This window comes from Vitis riparia, chromosome 2, assembly GCF_004353265.1.
Source record: "Vitis riparia cultivar Riparia Gloire de Montpellier isolate 1030 chromosome 2, EGFV_Vit.rip_1.0, whole genome shotgun sequence".
Classification (NCBI taxonomy): domain Eukaryota; kingdom Viridiplantae; phylum Streptophyta; class Magnoliopsida; order Vitales; family Vitaceae; genus Vitis; species Vitis riparia.
Window position 1 is genome coordinate 1,244,128 of NC_048432.1, and position 20,255 is coordinate 1,264,382.

Here is a 20,255-nt window from a genome sequence, read left to right on the forward strand (position 1 = left end):
CTTATACATATTCTGATTCTTATATATGCATGATTGATGTGAGTATTCATTGATTTACTCATCAATTGCCACATCAGCTTCATTTTATCAGTAGAGACCCGACTTTAGGGACTTAAAGGGGTGCTACGGTCTGTACCGTACCTTCCCGATAAGTAACCTGACCCCCGAGCCCGACCCGGTTTTTCGCAGACCGCCTTTTCCAAAATAAGGAGTCACACTTAGGGTTTTTCTTTCTTATTTTGTTTACCCTTTTTAAAAATAAAACAAAAATAAGTGGCGACTCCAAGTCATTTTTCTTAATCAATAAAATCAATTTTTCAAATAAAAATTAAGCTCGCCATCGAGTGGGAAACGCATGAGCCGAAATGCGGGGTCCACAGAATCAAACTAATTGGACTTAAAGAGTAACCGATTGGTTTGGTCCATTTAAGTTTCATCATAATAATTAGTTTAATTTGTTTTAATCTAATGATAAACTTTTTTGGTTTAATCTAAATTGGTTTAATTTGTTTTAATCTAATGATAAACTTTAATCTAATTAATCTAAATTGGTTTAATTTGTTTTAATCAAACTAATTTGTTTTAATAAGGTTTACGAAAACAAAAATCTCATAATTAGACATTGTGTTAAAAAGCTTAAATAATAATATTATAGCAAATAACAACTTTACAACTTATTTTAGAAGGAAAAGTGGGTTTTGACTCCCCAAAATTTAAAAATCATTGTCTATTTAAAAATAATTTGAAATATATATATTTTTTAATGAATCATATAATTATGCTAATTTTACTTACCATGTCATCAATAACAAATGATATTTCCCTTCCTTTTAGATATGTTTATAATAATAATAATAATAATAATAATAATAAACATATATCATATAATTATAGGCTATATTAGTTCATTAATCTTATAGTCTATACTGCATTGAATTCAAGATTATTATAGATTCAACCCATAATAGCACATGTAAGTATATAGAGTTACAAAAAAGGTAATGATTTTTACGATCATAAAGTTGACTTTAGGGAATTAAGAAATTGAGATAATTATGATTTAGGCTTGTTAAAGTAGGTAATTGATTTAACGTTCACATATTTAGTATAACTGATGTTAAGGATATGAAATTTGAAAGACAAAAATACCCTTAAAGAAAATTAGAAAAAATAAATGTGTTTGTGGGTTTTATTCACATGATTATTTGAGTTTTATACATTCATTACCCTTTTCTTTACTTTTACTATTTTATTCTCGCCTTTCGATCACTAAGTGTCACGTGTATTTGACCTTTTTAATTTCTTTTCCAAAAATATTTCAATATTTTTCTATTTCTTTTTTATTAAAAAAAGAAAATAGATGAGAAAATATGACATATTATTTTTATAAAAAATGATGAATATTTATATACAAATACGTATAATTGAGTTATATTATAATTCAAACTCTATCTCCTACTTTAATTCAAACCAATGGTAAATTTCTACTTTAATTCAAATTTTATATTCTACACTAATTCAAACTAATAGTAAACTTTTATTCAACTCCATATTTTACTCTAAATCAATAATAAATAGATAAATGCTAATAGTTAAATTAAGAATAAACACCTAAATTATTTATTTTCTCCATTACAATAGACTTTTAGTTTTAGTTTTTTTATTTTTTATTTTTATAATTTAATTTAAACTTTATATTTTATAATTGAACAAGTTAAATTTGAAGTAAAAACAAATATTTTCTATAATTTAAATTTATTTTTATTTTCCTATTTTATTTTATTATTAATAATACAACATTTTAGAATAATTAATAAAAATTAAATTAAAATAATAACATTTTTAAAATGTAAATTTTATATATTTGAAAGACAACAATGCTTTTATTTTATATATTTTTTCTGCATATATTTTAGAATTTTCATTCGATATATATTGTTACTATACGAAATAAAAAATCATCTTGAAATCATTTAAAAAATAATGGTTCTCAACCTTTGAATTGAATTTTATACCTTTTGATGACCTCAGGCCCCCTTATTAGTTTGATCAATGCCCTAAAGCATAAATGTCTCGGAATTGGATTCAATTTATTATTGATATTTAAAATGAGAAAAAATAAACCCAAATGATCTAATTAGCTAATTCGGTTTTATATTTAGTTAGACTTTAGTTTCAAGTACTGGATTTTTATATCTATTTTTAATTATGATTCAAACCTAATACTAATAATAATAATAATAACAAGAATTGAAAGAAAGGAAAATAGAAAATTTAGTTTCCACTTTCCAATTACCAAAAAGAAAAAAAAAATCAAATTAATTAATTTATGTTCCGTAATTCATGGACTTTCCTATTTCCGAAAAGTGAATCAAACTTTCCCTCCTCCATTCCTCACCCTCTATATAATCTGATGATTCAGGCCTATTCTCCAAATCAAAACTCTCTGGTTTTCTCTAGATTTCATCCATGGAAGTCTTCGGGGTGAAGATTTTCTTCAATGTTGTAGTAGTAGGGTTCTTGTTCCACCTCTTGGAGGTGGGTCTGGCTAGCGGCGGAGGGTTCAGTGTCGACCTCATCCACCGCGATTCCCCTCATTCTCCGTTCTTTGATCCTTCAAAGACTCGGACTGAGCGGCTGACGGACGCTTTCCACCGGTCTGCTTCTCGTGTCGGTCGCTTCAGACAAAGTGCCATGACCTCAAATGGAATTCAATCTAGGTTAGTCCCGTCGGCCGGGGAATATATCATGAATTTGTCTATCGGAACTCCACCAGTTCCGGTCATCGCCATTGTTGATACCGGCAGTGATCTCACCTGGACGCAGTGCCGGCCCTGTACCCACTGTTACAAGCAGGTTGTCCCATTCTTTGACCCCAAAAATTCATCAACTTACAGAGATTCTTCCTGTGGAACAAGCTTTTGTCTGGCTCTGGGGAAGGACCGCTCATGTCGCAAAGGAAAAAAATGCACATTCATGTACAGCTACGCCGATGGATCCTTTACTGGCGGAAACCTAGCAGTCGAAACGCTCACTGTCGCGTCCACCGCCGGAAAACCAGTAAGCTTTCCGGGGTTCGCGTTCGGTTGTGGGCACAAAAGTGGTGGCATATTCGATAAAAGCAGCTCTGGGATAGTAGGCCTTGGAGGTGGGGAGTTGTCCCTGATTTCCCAGTTGAAATCCACCATAAACGGACTTTTTTCATACTGTTTGCTGCCTGTTTCCACCGATTCCAGCATCTCCAGCAGGATAAATTTTGGCGCATCCGGCAGAGTCTCCGGTTACGGCACCGTCTCCACTCCGCTAGTTCAGAAAAGCCCAGATACCTTCTACTACCTCACGTTAGAAGGCATCAGTGTGGGGAAGAAGAGGTTGCCATACAAGGGCTTTTCGAAGAAGGCTGAAGTTGAAGAGGGAAACATCATCGTTGATTCCGGGACAACCTATACCTTTCTCCCCCAGGAGTTTTACAGCAAGTTGGAGAAATCTGTAGCAAATTCCATTAAAGGGAAACGAGTCAGAGACCCAAATGGGATTTTCAGTCTGTGCTATAACACTACAGCCGAGATAAATGCTCCTATTATTACAGCTCATTTCAAGGATGCAAATGTGAAGTTGCAGCCATTGAACACATTCATGAGAATGCAGGAGGATCTGGTTTGCTTTACAGTGGCGCCTACTTCTGATATTGGGGTCTTGGGGAACTTGGCTCAGGTGAATTTCTTGGTAGGGTTTGATCTCAGGAAGAAGAGGGTCTCTTTCAAGGCTGCTGATTGCACCCAGCATTAGAACTGTGTAAAGTATGGGACGGGTTGTTTGGAAGATCATCACATTTGATTTGATTTGATTGATTTTCTAATAATTTGAGTCATGGGTTTTAATTACTTTCTTAATTTAATGGGGTTGGTCAATCTCTCCATCATTCTATGCATGTATTCTTCATATCTATTACCATTCTATTATGACGTGTTTGTTTAAAGAGAAAATGAATGAGAATTACAAATTTTTTTTTTTTCCTATTCATTGTTGGTTAAAATAGAAATTAGGGGCTATTTCACAATGTTCTTACTTATTTTTAGAAATAAAGTTTTATTTCAGAATTTAAATATAAAAAATTTAATTTATCCCTGATGAAACTACTTTTATGTATAATGGGAAAATTATTTTTCATAGTATTAATCTTTTTTCCAAAATATTTTTTCCTAAAATATGTTGGATTTATTTTAAATATCAAAATATTTAATTTTTTTCAAATATCAACCATAATTACACTGAACTTAATACAGACAAGTTCACTTACTTTGATTATATTGATTGATATGATCAATTTACTTTTAAATAAATAGAAAAAGTTGAATATTTTAGTTTTTCCTTTTAAACCTATAAGGAATCAATGACATGATAAAACCAAATATGTCAAAAATGTTTTTTTAAGCTAAAATACTATGCTTTGTAAAAAGTAGAAATATGCTTTTTAAAATAATTATTAATCAAATCCTAAAAATTCATTATTCAATTTCATTAACCTCGTAAGTTGAAACCAACCTACTAAATTTGGCCAAGATTTTGAGTCCGGCACCATTTTCAACTGAGAATGAATTCCCATACAGACAACACCAACTGTTGGAAGTTGGTTGGAGGCTATTCTTCTGAGTTATGACAAATGCTAGCTAGCAGGTTTAGGTGAAAAACTGCATAACTAAATCGACCTATTTACAAACAATGGCTCCAAATTAGGGATGACAACGTGGTGGGTTTTTTCGGTACCCGTCCCTAATGGGACAGAATTTAAATTTAATAAACGGATTTGAGATGGGTATTGAATTTTTTTTTAAACCCGGGGCGGGTTCAGGTATTGCCCCATCCCTTCCCATCCCGTTTACATATAAAATTAATTTTAAAATTAAATTTAATTTAAATTTTAAAATTAATTTAATTTAAAATTTTATTTTACTATTTTTAATATATAGACAATAATAAAAATTTTAATAAAATAAGTTATAAAAAATATAATAATTTTATTATTTATAAAATATATTTATTTTAATATAATTAAAAAATTAAAAGTGGGAATTGTTTTTAATAAATGGGGTAAGGTTGGGATGGGGGCGACCCGTCCGGAACCCGCCCCGTTGCCATTCCTACTCCAAACGGTCTACCAAGGATACTATTTCCACTCGCGGCACTAAAAATATAGGACGGGTATCAAAACATAATTTTGATTTAATATTAAGTTTTTTTTTTCCTTGAAAATTTGGTTTTTCTTGGGTAGGAAGGCATCTGATCCCCTCGAAGTTCATGCTGGCTCATGTTAAGTTTTTTTCTTGGAAATTTGGCTTTTCGGGGCTCTGAGTAAATGCCGGCTTTCCTCCCTTTTTTCTCATAACTAAGGTGATGTTTGTTTTTTTTTTGCTGAATAGAAAAAATTAAAATATTTGATTTTTTTCTATTCAGTTAAAAGTAATCTGTTGATATCGTTCAATATAATTAAAGTAAACTTATTATCAATATGTTCAGTTTAGTTATATTGAACAATGTCGACATGTTACTTTTCGCTTAATAGAAAAAGTCAAATATTTTAAGTTTTTGACTTAAATTAACTTTTTCTATTTAACAAAAAAACAAACACTACCTAAATCACAAAGGTTTTCTTTTCAAGGGAATTAATTTATGGGTTATTTGATTAAAAGAGATTAAATAATTTCAAATTTGTAAATCTAATCCTCCAAAGTTTTCAATCTAAAAAATGACCATTTTTTTGATAAAAATTATTATTTTTCTTAAATAATATTGTTCTTTTAATTTTTTTATGAAAATAATCAAAATATTACCGTTATCACATGTGGCTAACAATATACACCTTCCATTCTCTTGTTTTTCATTGTTGTTTTCTAACTTTCTCCTTCTGGTGATAAGGATTCAAGTGATAAAAATTATCGGTTTGAATTGATAAGGATTTAATAGTTTGAACTAATAAAGATTTTAGTGATAAATATGATAAGGAATATCAATGAGTTTTTGTTTCAATTTCTTCCGTAGTAACTCCTCATTGTGATTCAAGTTCTACAAGTCAATACACTTGCCATTCTCTTTAGAAAAGATTTAGAATTTGTTCTAAAAATTTATTCACCTATATGGTTTTTATAGTATTATGGTTTTTGTAGTATTAGGAATTAAAATAAACCGTTATAATTAGTTTTCATGCATTAAGAATTATCAATTAAATGAACTTAAAGAGAAATTTGATTGGTCGAGTCCATTAGGTTCAAGGTTTGAAATATTAGTAAATACGGATATATTGGTACTTGAATTTTACAGATATATCAAATAAATATCGATGGATATTGTAACAAAAATTTTGATGAGGTGAAAATTATTCAAAATTTATGAAAATATTTAAAAAAAAACTCCAAATAATAATAAAACAAGTAAAAATACACATGTTAAAATTATTTTGTAAGTGTAATTGATATAAGTATGATTAAAGAGAAAAATATCAGTAAGTAAATATATAATTTATTATTTATCTTATTAAATTAATTTTAATTTATAAATATTAGAAATTTATTATTAATTTTTTTATATTTTAGTCTTTTTAAATAAATTTTTATTTTTAATATTTTAAAATAAAGACATTCAAAATTAAAAGGATAAATATAAAAAATTTAAAATGATAGTTATTTTTCAAAATATGATTAATAAGATAAATGATGATACATTTAATATTAAAAGTATAATTTATTTAATTTAAATACATTCAATAATGTAAAATAAATGATGATGCATATATGATTTTTTTAATATTTATATATTTATATTTAATTATCATATAAATGATATAAAAAAGACTTGTTAAAAAATTCTAACATTGGTTTTTATATTTTTATTAATCAATTAAATAATTTAAAATAAAATAATTAGAATTTATTTTTATTTTTATTATTTTATAAATTAGCCTTGACATATTTAAATTGAGTATATGGTTACAAATGACATGGTAACCTTTTGGTACCAAGGAATCAATCTAATCTTTTTGGGTCTGGGCTTGGGTTTGAATCCCTCGAGCATTGTAAAATACGGTTCTATATATCCGTTGACCATCGGTCATGAATGTTTTGGTGGAGAGTGCTAATAAGCGAAAAATCGCTTTTGCAAGTTTCAAACACTGATTAGGTTTAATAATAATAATAATTATTAAAAGATTTGGTTTGGTTTGGTTTTTTCATATAAAAAATCGATTATACGATTCGATTAGTTTTTGGATAAAAAATAAATTAAATTGACTGATAAAAAATGAATCGAATGGACTTTATTTACACCCCTATAAGAAACAATTGAAAATATTTGAAATTTATTATAAAAATTCATTCTATTTTTAGAATAAAATAACAAAAAAATTGTTTTCAAGAGGGATGTGTGTGATTTAGTTAATTTTGTTTTAAGTATTAGAAGAAAAAGAATTGATCTATTTAGTTTTCACGATTAAGAATCAAACTAATTGGATTTAAAGAGTAACCGATTGGTTTGGTCCATTTAAGTTTAATCATAATAATTAATCTAAATTGGTTTAATTTGTTTTAATCTAATGATAAACTTAATTTAATCTAATTAATCTAAATTGGTTTAATTTGTTTTAATCAAACTAATTTGTTTTAATAAGGTTTACAAAAACAAAAATCTCATAATTAGACATTGTGTTAAAAAGCTTAAATAATAATATTATAGCAAATAACAACTTTACAACTTATTTTAGAAGGAAAAGTGGGTTTTGCCTCCCCAAATTTTAAAAATCATTATCTATTTAAAAATAATTTGAAATATATATACTTTTTAATGAATCATATTATTATGCTAATTTTACTTACCGTGTCATCAATAACCGTTGATATTTCCCTTCCTTTTAGATATGTTTATAATAATAATAATAATAATAATAATAATAAACATATATCATATAATTATAGGCTATATTAGTTCATTAATCTTATAGTCTATACTGCATTGAATTCAAGATTATTATAGATTCAACCCATAATAGCACATGTAAGTATATAGAGTTACAAAAAAGGTAATGATTTTTACGATCATAAAATTGACTTTAGGGAATTAAGAAATTGAGATAATTATGGTTTAGGCTTGTTAAAGTAGGTAATTGATTTAACGTTCACATATTTAGTATAACTGATGTTAAGGATATGAAATTTGAAAGACAAAAATACCCTTAAAGAAAATTAGAAAAAATAAATGTGTTTGTGGGTTTTATTCACATGATTATTTGAGTTTTATACATTCATTACCCTTTTCTTTACTTTTACTATTTTATTCTCCCCTTTCGATCACTAAGTGTCACGTGTATTTGACCTTTTTAATTTCTTTTCCAAAAATATTTCAATATTTTTCTATTTCTTTTTTATTAAAAAAAGAAAACAGATGAGAAAATATGACATATTATTTCTATAAAAAATGATGAATATTTATATACAAATACGTATAATTGAGTTATATTATAATTTAAACTTTATCTCTTTAATTCAAACCAATGGTAAATTTCTACTTTAATTCAAATTTTATATTCTACACTAATTCAAACTAATAGTAAACTTTTATTCAACTCTATATTTTACTCTAAATCAAATTAATAATAAATAGATAAATGCTAATAGTTAAATTAAGAATAAACACCTAAATTATTTATTTTCTCCATTACAATAGACTTTTTAGTTTTAGTTTTTTTATTTTTTATTTTTATAATTTAATTTAAACTTTATATTTTATAATTGAACAAGTTAAATTTGAAGTAAATACAAATATTTTCTATAATTTAAATTTATTTTTATTTTCCTATTTTATTTTATTATTAATAATACAACATTTTAGAATAATTAATAAAAATTAAATTAAAATAATAACATTTTTAAAATGTAAATTTTATATATTTGAAAGACAACAATGCTTTTATTTTATATATTTTTTCTGCATATATTTTAGAATTTTCATTCGATATATATTGTTACTATACGAAATAAAAAAAATCATCTTGAAATCATTTAAAAAATAATTATAAGTGGTTCTCAACCTTTGAATTGAATTTTATACCTTTTGATGACCTCAGGCCCCCTTATTAGTTTGATCAATGCCCTAAAGCATAAATGTCTCGGAATTGGATTCAATTTATTATTGATGTTTAAAATGAGAAATAATACACCCAAATGATCTAATTAGCTAATTCGGTTTTATATTTAGTTAGATTTTAGTTTCAAGTACTGGATTTTTATATCTATTTTTAATTATGATTCAAACCTAATACTAATAATAATAATAATAATAATAATAACAAGTACTGGAAAATAGAAAATTTAGTTTCCACTTTCCAATTACCAAAAAGAAAAAAAAAATCAAATTAATTAATTTATGTTCCGTAATTCATGGACTTTCCTATTTCGGAAAAGTGAATCAATCTTTCCCTCCTCCATTCCTCACCCTCTATATAATCTGATGATTCAGGCCTATTCTCCAAATCAAAACTCTCTGGTTTTCTCTAGATTTCATCCATGGAAGTCTTCGGGGTGAAGATTTTCTTCAATGTTGTAGTAGTAGGGTTCTTGTTCCACCTCTTGGAGGTGGGTCTGGCTAGCGGCGGAGGGTTCAGTGTCGACCTCATCCACCGCGATTCCCCTCATTCTCCGTTCTTTGATCCTTCAAAGACTCGGACTGAGCGGCTGACGGACGCTTTCCACCGGTCTGCTTCTCGTGTCGGTCGCTTCAGACAAAGTGCCATGACCTCAAATGGAATTCAATCTAGGTTAGTCCCGTCGGCCGGGGAATATATCATGAATTTGTCTATCGGAACTCCACCAGTTCCGGTCATCGCCATTGTTGATACCGGCAGTGATCTCACCTGGACGCAGTGCCGGCCCTGTACCCACTGTTACAAGCAGGTTGTCCCATTCTTTGACCCCAAAAATTCATCAACTTACAGAGATTCTTCCTGTGGAACAAGCTTTTGTCTGGCTTTGGGGAATGACCGCTCATGTCGCAATGGAAAAAAATGCACATTCATGTACAGCTACGCCGATGGATCCTTTACTGGCGGAAACCTAGCAGTCGAAACGCTCACTTTCGCGTCCACCGCCGGAAAACCAGTAAGCTTTCCGGGGTTCGCGTTCGGCTGTGGGCACAGAAGTGGTGGCATATTCGATGAGCACAGCTCTGGGATAGTAGGCCTTGGAGTCGCGGAGTTGTCCATGATTTCTCAGTTGAAATCCACCATAAACGGCCGTTTTTCATACTGTTTGCTGCCTGTTTTCACCGATTCCAGCATGTCCAGCCGGATAAATTTTGGCAGATCAGGCATCGTCTCCGGCTCCGGCACCGTCTCCACTCCGCTTGTCACGAAAGGCCCAGATACCTACTACTACCTGATCACGTTAGAAGGCTTCAGTGTGGGGAAGAAGAGGCTGTCATACAAGGGTTTTTCGAAGAAGGCTGAAGTTGAAGAGGGAAACATTATCGTTGATTCGGGGACAACATATACCTATCTCCCCCTGGAGTTTTACATCAAATTGGAGGAATCTGTAGCACACTCCATTAAAGGGAAACGAGTCAGAGACCCGAATGGGATTTCCAGTCTGTGCTATAACACTACAGTTGATCAGATAGATGCTCCCATTATTACAGCTCATTTCAAGGATGCAAATGTGGAGTTGCAGCCATGGAACACATTCCTGAGAATGCAGGAAGATCTGGTTTGCTTTACAGTGTTGCCCACTTCTGATATTGGGATCTTGGGGAACTTGGCTCAGGTGAATTTCTTGGTAGGGTTTGATCTCAGGAAGAAGAGGGTCTCTTTCAAGGCCGCTGATTGCACCCTGCATTAGAACTGTGTAAAGTATTGGACGGGTTGTTTGGAAGATAATCACATTTGATTTAATTTTATTTTCTAATAATTTGAGTCATGGGTTTTAATTACTTTCTTAATTTAATGGGGTTGGTCAATCTCTCCATCATCCTATACATGTATTCTTCATATCTATCACCATTCTATAATGATGTGTTTGTTTAAAGAGAAAATTAATGAGAATTAAAAATTTATTTATTTTTCCTATTTATTGTTGGTTAAAATAGAAATTAGGGACTATTTCACAATATTCTTATTTATGTTTTGAAAATTTTTTATTTGGGAATTTAAATATAAAAAATATGTTTTTTCAACTTATTCGTGATGAAACTAGTATAATGAAAAAATTATTTTTCATATTTTTAATTGTTTCTCAAAATATTTAACAAAATTTTTCCTAAAACATATCATATTTATTATAAAAATCAACCTATATTTAAAAATCACTTATAGTGTTTTTTTTAATAAATATTTCATAAGTGATTTTCTTAAATACACTTCTTGAAAAACTATTTTCACTAAAAATATATTTAATAAAAACATTTTTGTTCTCCTCTTATTTTGTAAACTCTGTTAAGATCATATCTTGATCTATCTTATTAATTAAATTAGGGTCTATTTGGTAATGTTTTTGAACAGAGTTTTAGAAAATAGTTTTTAATTTTGGTTTTTTGGAAACTGTTATTCTAGAACAAAAGTTGATTTGGAAACTTAAAATGTTTTTAATTGGTTTTTAATATTTTTAAATATGTTTTAAAATTATTTATTTTTAATTGTTTTACATGTTTGTACAAGTCAAAACAAATAAAAACAATTGAAAACAATTAAAAGATGTTATTTGAAAACAACCTTTTTTTTTTTTCTTAAGAATATTAATCATAAAAGAGTTTTTAGTTTGTCTTCCTAAAATCACTACTAAACCAACTCTAGTTTTTCAAATGTGTTTTCCTACATAAAATTGTTTTTAAAAACAGTTCCATTTTCCCACTCTACCTCATTAATATTCTTCTCCCTTTTGTATGTATCCCTTGACATATAGAAAATTCCCTTTGATCTTTGACAACCGGTAAGATCACTTTATTTGTAAAGTTTTTTCTTTTTCCATTTTTACTTCAATGCTCAAGTAGCTGAATATTGGGAAGATCACATAATTTCCTTTTTCTAATAATTTATGAATGTGAAGAAATTATGCAAATATCATACTATAAGTCATGATAAGTTTAACCGTTAAAGAAACAACCATTCCCTTATAGATTATCTTTCAAGTGTAATAATACGGGGTGGGTTAGGATTTAGGGATTTAGGGTTTAGGGTTCAGCCTTTAGCAGAGATATATACTTGAAACCAATATTAATAAAAGTTGGGAAAATCACTAAATACATACAATAAAAACCTTGCAATACCATATGTAATACTAAACCATGGAAATACATTATTTTACCATTCGGCTTCATAGTTGCATCAGAAATTCAAATAATACCTAAATTCAATCAATCTTGGTGCAATCAGTAGGCTTGAAGGAGACCGTCCTGCTCTTGAGATCATACCCTACCAAGAAGTTCATCTGTGCCAAGTTCCCAAAGATGGCCAAGTCAGATACCGGTATCATGGCGAAGCAAAACAAACCTTCCTGGACTTGGACAAATGTGTTCAATGGCTTCAACTCAACGTCTGCTCCCACGAAATGAGCAGTGATAGTAGGGATGCGTGAGCCTGATAGATTACTGTAACAAAGACTAAAAACATTATTCGGATCCCTAACAGGCTTACCGCCAATGGCGCTGGCTACATTTGATTCCAAGGTACCATAGAAATCTTGGGGGAGAAGGGTTAATGTTGTCCCAGAATCAATGATAATGTTGCCCTCATCTGCATCTGCAAGAGGAGATCCCACCTTGGAAAAACCCTTGTATGCCAGCTTCTTGCTTCCAACACTCATGCTTTCTAATGTAAGATAGTAGAATGTATCAGGTTGTCTGCTAGCCAAAGGAGTTGAAACTGCTCCGGGACCGGAGACAATTCCCCGACTACCAAAATGCATTTTGCTTGACACACTTGGATCATTTCCTAACGGAACCAAGCAGTAGGAGAATCGTCCGCCGATCAGCGGACGCAATTGGGAAATCATTGACAGAGGGCCACCTCCAAGGCCTACAAGGCCAGAACCATGAAGTTCAAAGGTTCCACCATTGTTATGCCCACACCCAAAAACAACCTTTGGAACCGAAACCGGTCTACCTGTAGTGGATCCAATTGTGAGGGTGTCAACAGCGAGATCTCCAGAGGTGTGTGAACCATCTCCATAAGAGTAACTGTAAATGCAGGTGTTGTCGTCACTGCAACCACCTTGACCTCCCAGGTTGCTGCAGGATTTGCCCTCACACGATAAAATTTGGTAAGTTTTGGACTTTGCGGGATCGAAAATAGGTTCAATTTGCTCGTAACAACTATCACAAGGCTTGCACTGCCTCCATAAGAGATCACTTCCTGTGTCAGCAATGCCATGCATTGAAACTGGTGGGGTTCCAAGTGATATGTTCATGAGATACTCTCCATTATTGGATATTACAGGAGATTGGATGCTGTTTGTAGACACTCCATTAGCCCTAAAATGGTCGGCACGCGAAATGGACCTATGGAAGGCTTTCTGCAGGCGATCAAACTGGGTTTCGGATGGATTGTAGAAGGGGGAGAGAGGCGAATCACGGGAGATGAGATCAGCACTGAAACCGCCCTTATTGCTGGCTTCTGTATGAGAAAGTCCAGAGAAATGAATGAAGAAGATGACTGCTAAGGTGTAGAAGAGAAACTTCAGGCTGAAACCCTCCATTTCTCAAAGAAGGGTAAGAAAGAAGCCTGGAGAAACAAGCTCCTTGCAATTGCAGAATTTATGGTGTGAGGAAAGGAGAAATATAAGGTAAGATTCTATTCTAGATACAGTATCATAAATATTAATTTTCTCATTTCGTTCTGCATACACATGAATATGGTAACGCTTCCTCTCTCAAATAAGGAAGGAAGACAACCATACAAGATGAAATATGGGAATGTTCCTCTGACAAACAAAGAAAGAATCGAGTGCCTTTATGGCATTATATCAGTGACAGTACCACTTTCCATTCACATTACACAATTATCTCTTTGTATTCCTCTCTCTTTGGTATGATCTATCTTTCTTGGTATTTACCTAGGTGATACTCTTATCTCCAACGGCATATTCCCCTCTCGAATATTTTTTTTTTAATTATCTTTACTATTTAGATCATAAATGAATGAATACCCATTTTTGCTTTTTCTAAATACTATATTTATATAGTCAACACCCGATCAATTTAGAATATTATTAGTGACAAGATTCAAACCTATGATTATGCTATTTATTGGGACCACACTTCGTAGTGTTCATTTCGATCAACTAAGCTACCTGTTGATTGAATAAGTGAACGTGCATATATGTGTCACTTATTGGGACCACGCTTCCTAATGTTCGCTTTGATCAATTGAGCTACCCCTTTGTAATATATATATTTTTTAATTACCTTCACTATTTAGATTATAAATGAATGAATACCAATTTTTTCTTTTTTTAAATGCCAAAGTGATACTCCTATCAAGAATATATATATATATATATATATATATATATATATATATATATATATATATATATATATATATATATATATATATATATATATATACCAATGCAGGATGAATTTAGGGTATTATTAGTGACAAAATTCAAATTTAAAATCATATGCTACTTATTAAGACCACACTTCTTAGTGTTCGTTTTGATCAACTGAACTACCCTGGTGAATAAGTGAACATGTATATATGTTTCACTTGGATCACACTTCTTAATGTTCACTCTGATCAATTGAGCTACCCTAATAAGTAAGTGAACGTGTATATATATATATATATATATGCACCACTTATTGAGATCACACTTTCTAGTCTTCACTCTGATCAACTAGGCTACTTGACAGGTAAATGAATATATATATATATATATATATATATATATATATGGTAGCTATGTTTTCTTTTCTATCCTCATCTTTTTTTTAGTATCTTGGTTCTTCAACATTCATCTTCCAGAGTTTAATCCCATCTTTATTTATTTTACCAATTGTTAATTTATTTGGCATCTATTTCCTTAACTAATTTAGTCAAAGGAAAAAAAAATTTAAGTTAATAAATTATTTTTATTTGTTACTTCAAATTTTTTTCACTTATTTTGATTTATTCATAGAAAGATTAAATAATTTAAAAATATATAAGTTTCTAATTAGTTTTAATTATATTTAATTTTATTTTATAGGAAAATATGAAGAAAATTATTTTTCTTAACAAATTTTTTTTCTTTTTTCAATAGTTTCCAAAAACCAAACATACCTTTACAGTTTTTTAACATGAGAATACAAGTCATGAGTTGACAAAAGTCAGGACAAGCTTGAAATTACAAATGTTATGTCTAGTCTGAAAGAAAATTCCTAAATTTCAATGGACCCCAGATCTTCATTAGTGCTTATGCATGCAATTGAAAGGCTAGAAGGAGAAGCCAATGGGGCTTTCTTTTATCCATGAATACTTATCCACTTTGGTTACTATGATAATTTTTTAGGCTTATGGTTTTTCCTTTCAATCTTTTACTAATCATGAAGTTTCAACCCTCCTTCCATGGCTATGTTAAAGATAATTAGAGAATTATTTATTTCTTATTATTTAAATTTTCAATGATTTATTCTTCACAAAAGAAGGGAAAGTTGGTTTTTATTTACTAATTTTAAAAAATATAAAAAATGAACCCAAATTTTATAAATTAGTTTTATCTACATCTATTTAAAAATATTTTAAAATAAATGCATTTTTTCATAAGTTAGATAATTACCCTTTCACTTGATAATATTAAATAAAATTACCAAAAATTTATTTATTATTTTAATTTAATAAAAGTATCTTGAAAATAAATATATTATAATTTTTTTATTATATAATATGATATACAAATCTTTGTGGAAAAATTATCCACAATCTTATAAATAAAATCTCTCTAATTCTCTAATAATAATGATTTTATATCTTATATTATATAAATCCATTCATCTTCTCATCTTTTTTAATAAAATTGAATTTATAATATATTTATTTGTAAAACAATTTTATTAAATTAAAATGATAAATTATTTTTTTGATAATTTTATTTAATATTATCATTTAAAAGGGTAATTATTTAACTTATGAAAAAATGCATGTATTTTAAAATAGATGAAGATAAAACTAATTTATAAAAGTTGAGGTTCATTTATATATATATATATATATATATATATATATATATTATATATATATATATATATATATATATATATATATATATATATATATATATATATATTTTAAAATTAGTGAGTAAAAACCAACTTTTCTAAATAAATAAAAAAAACAAAACAAAAAATTGTGAATATAAAATAAAGAGCCATTTTAAGTTGAAAAAAAAAATCAGTCATTTATCCTTTTTATACTTAATGTTTTTTTTTCCATATTTATCACATTAATTTTATTTTATAAAATTACAAAAGATAATATATTTATCATAATAATTTTTCTAATCGGATGTTTTGCTAAAAAAATCAATTATCTATTATTTAATTTTTCTGTATTTATTAATTAATCTTATTTTAAAATTTTACAAAAATTGCATATTTCTCATATTAATTTTTCCATTACAATTGCATAAGTTAAATTGCAAAAAATGTGAGCCTCCACTTTTTATTTTATACATTTAATTACATTTATTTTTTACATTTTAAAATATTAAATAAAATGTAAATTTTACATTAATATATTTTGATAAGATAAATATTTTATACAAAATCTTATTAATTCAAACATTTTGAAAATTTTAATTTTTATTCAAAATGCAATGACAAATGTTTCATTAATTTTTTATTCAAAATATAATGAAAAATGTTATAATTATTAATTTTTTAAATAAATTAGTGTACACACATTAAAATATTTTAAGATACTTTTGGTAGAAAATTAGATAAATATAGATTGATAACAAATTTTTGAATAATTTTAATTATTTTAAAGTTATTTACTTTTAAGTTATTTTATATATATATAGTTTTAATTTGAAGTGATATTTTCTTATATAAATATTTTAAAAAGTTTTAAAATTTAAATTTATTTATAAATATATTGTGTTTTAATTTTAAAATAGTGAAATATGATATATTCTCAATGTTAAACTCATCATTTGATAATTGTCCTAGGGCATTTTAGAAAGATTGTAGGAGAAAATAAGACAAATAATGACTAAGACATTTTTAATACATAAAAGCAAAATTTTATTCAAAAATTTTGAAGGAAGTACTTTAATAATAAAAATAAAAAGAAAAGAAAAGAAAAGAAAAGAAAATATGAGGGAAATTTGGCTGTCAAAGTTACAAAAGCAAAATTAAAATACAAAGCAACACCTTATTTCAAACTCCCTTCAAGTCATTTTCAGGAAAATGTGGAGAAAACTATTTCAACATTTTTCTTAACACTTTCCTTTCCTTGTAATCAAAACAAGAAGTGTTTTTTCTTTTTTACCTTTTTTTGCCCTTTCCCTCACATCTTTCAAAAGCCAATGTAGGAAAGATAAAAGGAAAGTACACTCAACATATGACATTGGTTTAATTACTTAGGGATATGGTAATTCAAACTAACAACACTGGTGTTTAGTTCCAAAAAAATTGAGAGAGAATACAAAGAAAAAACTAAATGTAAAGAATAAATAAAAGAAAAAAACATATATTTCAAGTTAAATTTATACTATATGCTACATCAAATTTATTTAATTTATTATAATTCTCTCATATATAAAGATTAAATAATTTGAAAAAACATAAAATTCTAATTAATTTTGATTTTTTTTAATATTTTTCATAGTACAACAACATATGATTTTTTTTTTTTTTAACATTACTTTTCTTTCCTTAATACTTTCGGATAATCAAATATAACCGAAGACACTTAAAGAGAAAAAAATAAAGGGACAAATGAGCTAGCTTTTATGGATTAAAGAATTTTATTTTATGGCTTTTATTTTCTTATAAAGGTTTTTTTAAAAAAAAAAAATTAGACTTTGAAATCATTGAAATAATATTTTTTTTAAATGTTTTCTTTTAATAAAAAACATGCATAGACATGACACATCATATTTTAGATGAATATATGAAACGGAATTTCTTATTTGGTAGAGAAATTTTCCCATTTTATGTCCTGCATGGTTGTCTTTCTTATAGAAGAGAATCATTTGTACCTAGTGAAACAAATTAGGACAATTTAGGAGTACCTTAACTGAATTTTTATCGTAAGTCTCTTTGAATATGTTTGATCGTTTGGTAGTGATTTTGAGAAGTGTTTATAATATTTTTAATACGTGAAAAATAAAAATTTTCCAATGTTAAAAAAACTAAAAACATTTTCTAAAAGCTGCACTATTTATCTCACAATGTAAATTCTCCAATTCCTAGCTTTTTGAATCACATCTTCTTTCCCTCTGAGAAATGGAAGGTTTCAACCTCAAGTTTGTCTTCTGCCTCTCAGCAATCATCTTCCTCATTTATTTCGCTAAGCATTCTCATGCAGAAGCCAAAGTAGATGGCTTCACCACTGATTTCATCTCCCGTGATTCGCCTCGCTCCCCCTTTTATAATCCATCTGAAACCAAGTACCAACGCTTGCAGAAAGCCTTTCGCCGCTCCATTCTGCGTGGCAACCATTTTAAGGCTATGAGGGCGTCTCCAAATGATATTCAATCCAATGTAATCTCCGGGGGTGGATCCTATCTCATGAATATATCACTCGGAACCCCACCAGTTTCAATGCTTGGCATTGCTGATACTGGAAGTGATCTCATATGGAGGCAGTGTCTGCCTTGTGATGATTGTTACAAGCAAGTAGAACCTCTCTTCGATCCCAAAAAGTCGAAAACCTACAAAACTTTAGGCTGTAACAATGACTTCTGTCAAGATTTGGGACAACAAGGCTCTTGCGGTGATGACAACACCTGCACCTCTAGTTACTCCTATGGAGATCGATCATACACCAGGAGAGGTCTCTCCTCTGAAACCTTCACAATTGGGTCTACTGAAGGTGATCCAGCTTCGTTTCCAGGCCTTGCGTTTGGGTGCGGGCACAGCAATGGAGGAACCTTCAATGAAAAGGATAGTGGCTTAATAGGCCTTGGGGGTGGCCCTCTTTCACTAGTTATGCAATTGAGTTCCAAAGTGGGCGGACAGTTCTACTGCCTGGTGCCACTATCAAGCGATTCAACTGCTTCAAGCAAGATAAATTTCGGTAAAAGCGCAGTTGTTTCGGGTTCTGGGACGGTCTCGACTCCTTTGATTAAAGGAACCCCTGATACCTTCTACTACCTTACATTGGAAGGCATGAGTGTGGGAAGCGAAAAGGTGGCATTCAAAGGTTTTTCAAAGAACAAGTCTTCGCCTGCAGCTGCGGAGGAGGGCAACATTATCATTGATTCAGGGACGACCCTAACCCTTCTCCCCCGAGACTTCTACACTGATGTGGAATCAGCCCTAACAAAGGTCATCGGCGGCCAAACTACTACTGACCCGAGAGGGACTTTCAGCCTTTGTTACAGTGGCGTAAAAAATTTAGAAATCCCCACCATTACTGCTCATTTCACCGGGGCAGACGTGCAGTTGCCTCCATTGAACACATTTGTCCAAGCGCAGGAAGATTTGGTTTGCTTCTCCATGATTCCATCTTCTGATATGGCCATCTTTGGCAACCTGTCTCAAATGAACTTCTTGGTAGGGTATGATCTCAAGAACAATAAGGTTTCCTTCAAGCCTACTGATTGCACTAAGCAGTAGTTTAGTTGGACTCTAGCTAGTTCCTCGTATTGCTTGGATTTCTGTTGCAAGTAGGAAGTTGTATGGCGATCGATGAAATAATGTACGTGCATGTGTTATATGGTTTTTATTATATGCATATTTATTCTTCCCATTACTTTCTTTTCTCGTGTCCATATATAGTTCTGCGTATATGACTTAAACGCTAATCCTCTCTCTCACACTCTAAATTATAGCTCAAAAGTACAAATCTGTAACCAAGAGAATAAGGATTAACTCTTGTCAAGTACTCGAGATGGGTCTTTGTGTATTGAAAAGATTATATTGGAAATTAATGAGACTAAATTGGAAACTAACGAGACTATGGATGATAATAAGATGAGTTTTTTCAGATATCCATCCTATCCTACCCCTAATAAGATTAGTTTCAAATATGGATACACGAGTTGAAACAGATTTGAGAATCTTTTTAAACC

At 29.7% G+C, this 20,255-nt stretch overlaps 4 protein-coding genes across 4 annotated transcripts; 3 read left to right on the top strand and 1 right to left on the bottom strand.

The window, feature by feature from the left end:
* The first annotated feature begins 2,469 nt into the window (after positions 1 to 2,469).
* On the top strand, positions 2,470 to 3,789 carry LOC117906027 (aspartic proteinase CDR1-like). Its single transcript, XM_034818959.1, has one exon. It carries the CDS (start codon positions 2,470 to 2,472, stop codon positions 3,787 to 3,789), a length of 1,320 nt encoding a protein of 439 aa, XP_034674850.1.
* Positions 3,790 to 9,551: 5,762 nt separating this feature from the next.
* LOC117906033 (aspartic proteinase CDR1-like) lies at positions 9,552 to 10,877 on the top strand. Its single transcript, XM_034818970.1, has one exon. The coding sequence runs from the start codon at positions 9,552 to 9,554 to the stop codon at positions 10,875 to 10,877; it is 1,326 nt and encodes a 441-aa protein (XP_034674861.1).
* A 1,506-nt stretch (positions 10,878 to 12,383) lies between these two features.
* LOC117906041 (aspartic proteinase CDR1-like) lies at positions 12,384 to 13,727 on the bottom strand. The gene has a single exon (XM_034818982.1). The coding sequence runs from the start codon at positions 13,725 to 13,727 to the stop codon at positions 12,384 to 12,386; it is 1,344 nt and encodes a 447-aa protein (XP_034674873.1).
* A 4,738-nt stretch (positions 13,728 to 18,465) lies between these two features.
* LOC117906049 (aspartic proteinase CDR1-like) lies at positions 18,466 to 19,800 on the top strand. The gene has a single exon (XM_034818994.1). The coding sequence runs from the start codon at positions 18,466 to 18,468 to the stop codon at positions 19,798 to 19,800; it is 1,335 nt and encodes a 444-aa protein (XP_034674885.1).
* Positions 19,801 to 20,255: the final 455 nt, after the last annotated feature.

Bases quoted from the DNA above. Each gene is read 5' to 3' on its own strand.
- LOC117906033 (XM_034818970.1), top strand. From the start codon at position 9,552: ATGGAAGTCTTCGGGGTGAAGATTTTCTTCAATGTTGTAGTAGTAGGG.
- LOC117906041 (XM_034818982.1), bottom strand. From the start codon at position 13,727: ATGGAGGGTTTCAGCCTGAAGTTTCTCTTCTACACCTTAGCAGTCATC.
- LOC117906027 (XM_034818959.1), top strand. From the start codon at position 2,470: ATGGAAGTCTTCGGGGTGAAGATTTTCTTCAATGTTGTAGTAGTAGGG.
- LOC117906049 (XM_034818994.1), top strand. From the start codon at position 18,466: ATGGAAGGTTTCAACCTCAAGTTTGTCTTCTGCCTCTCAGCAATCATC.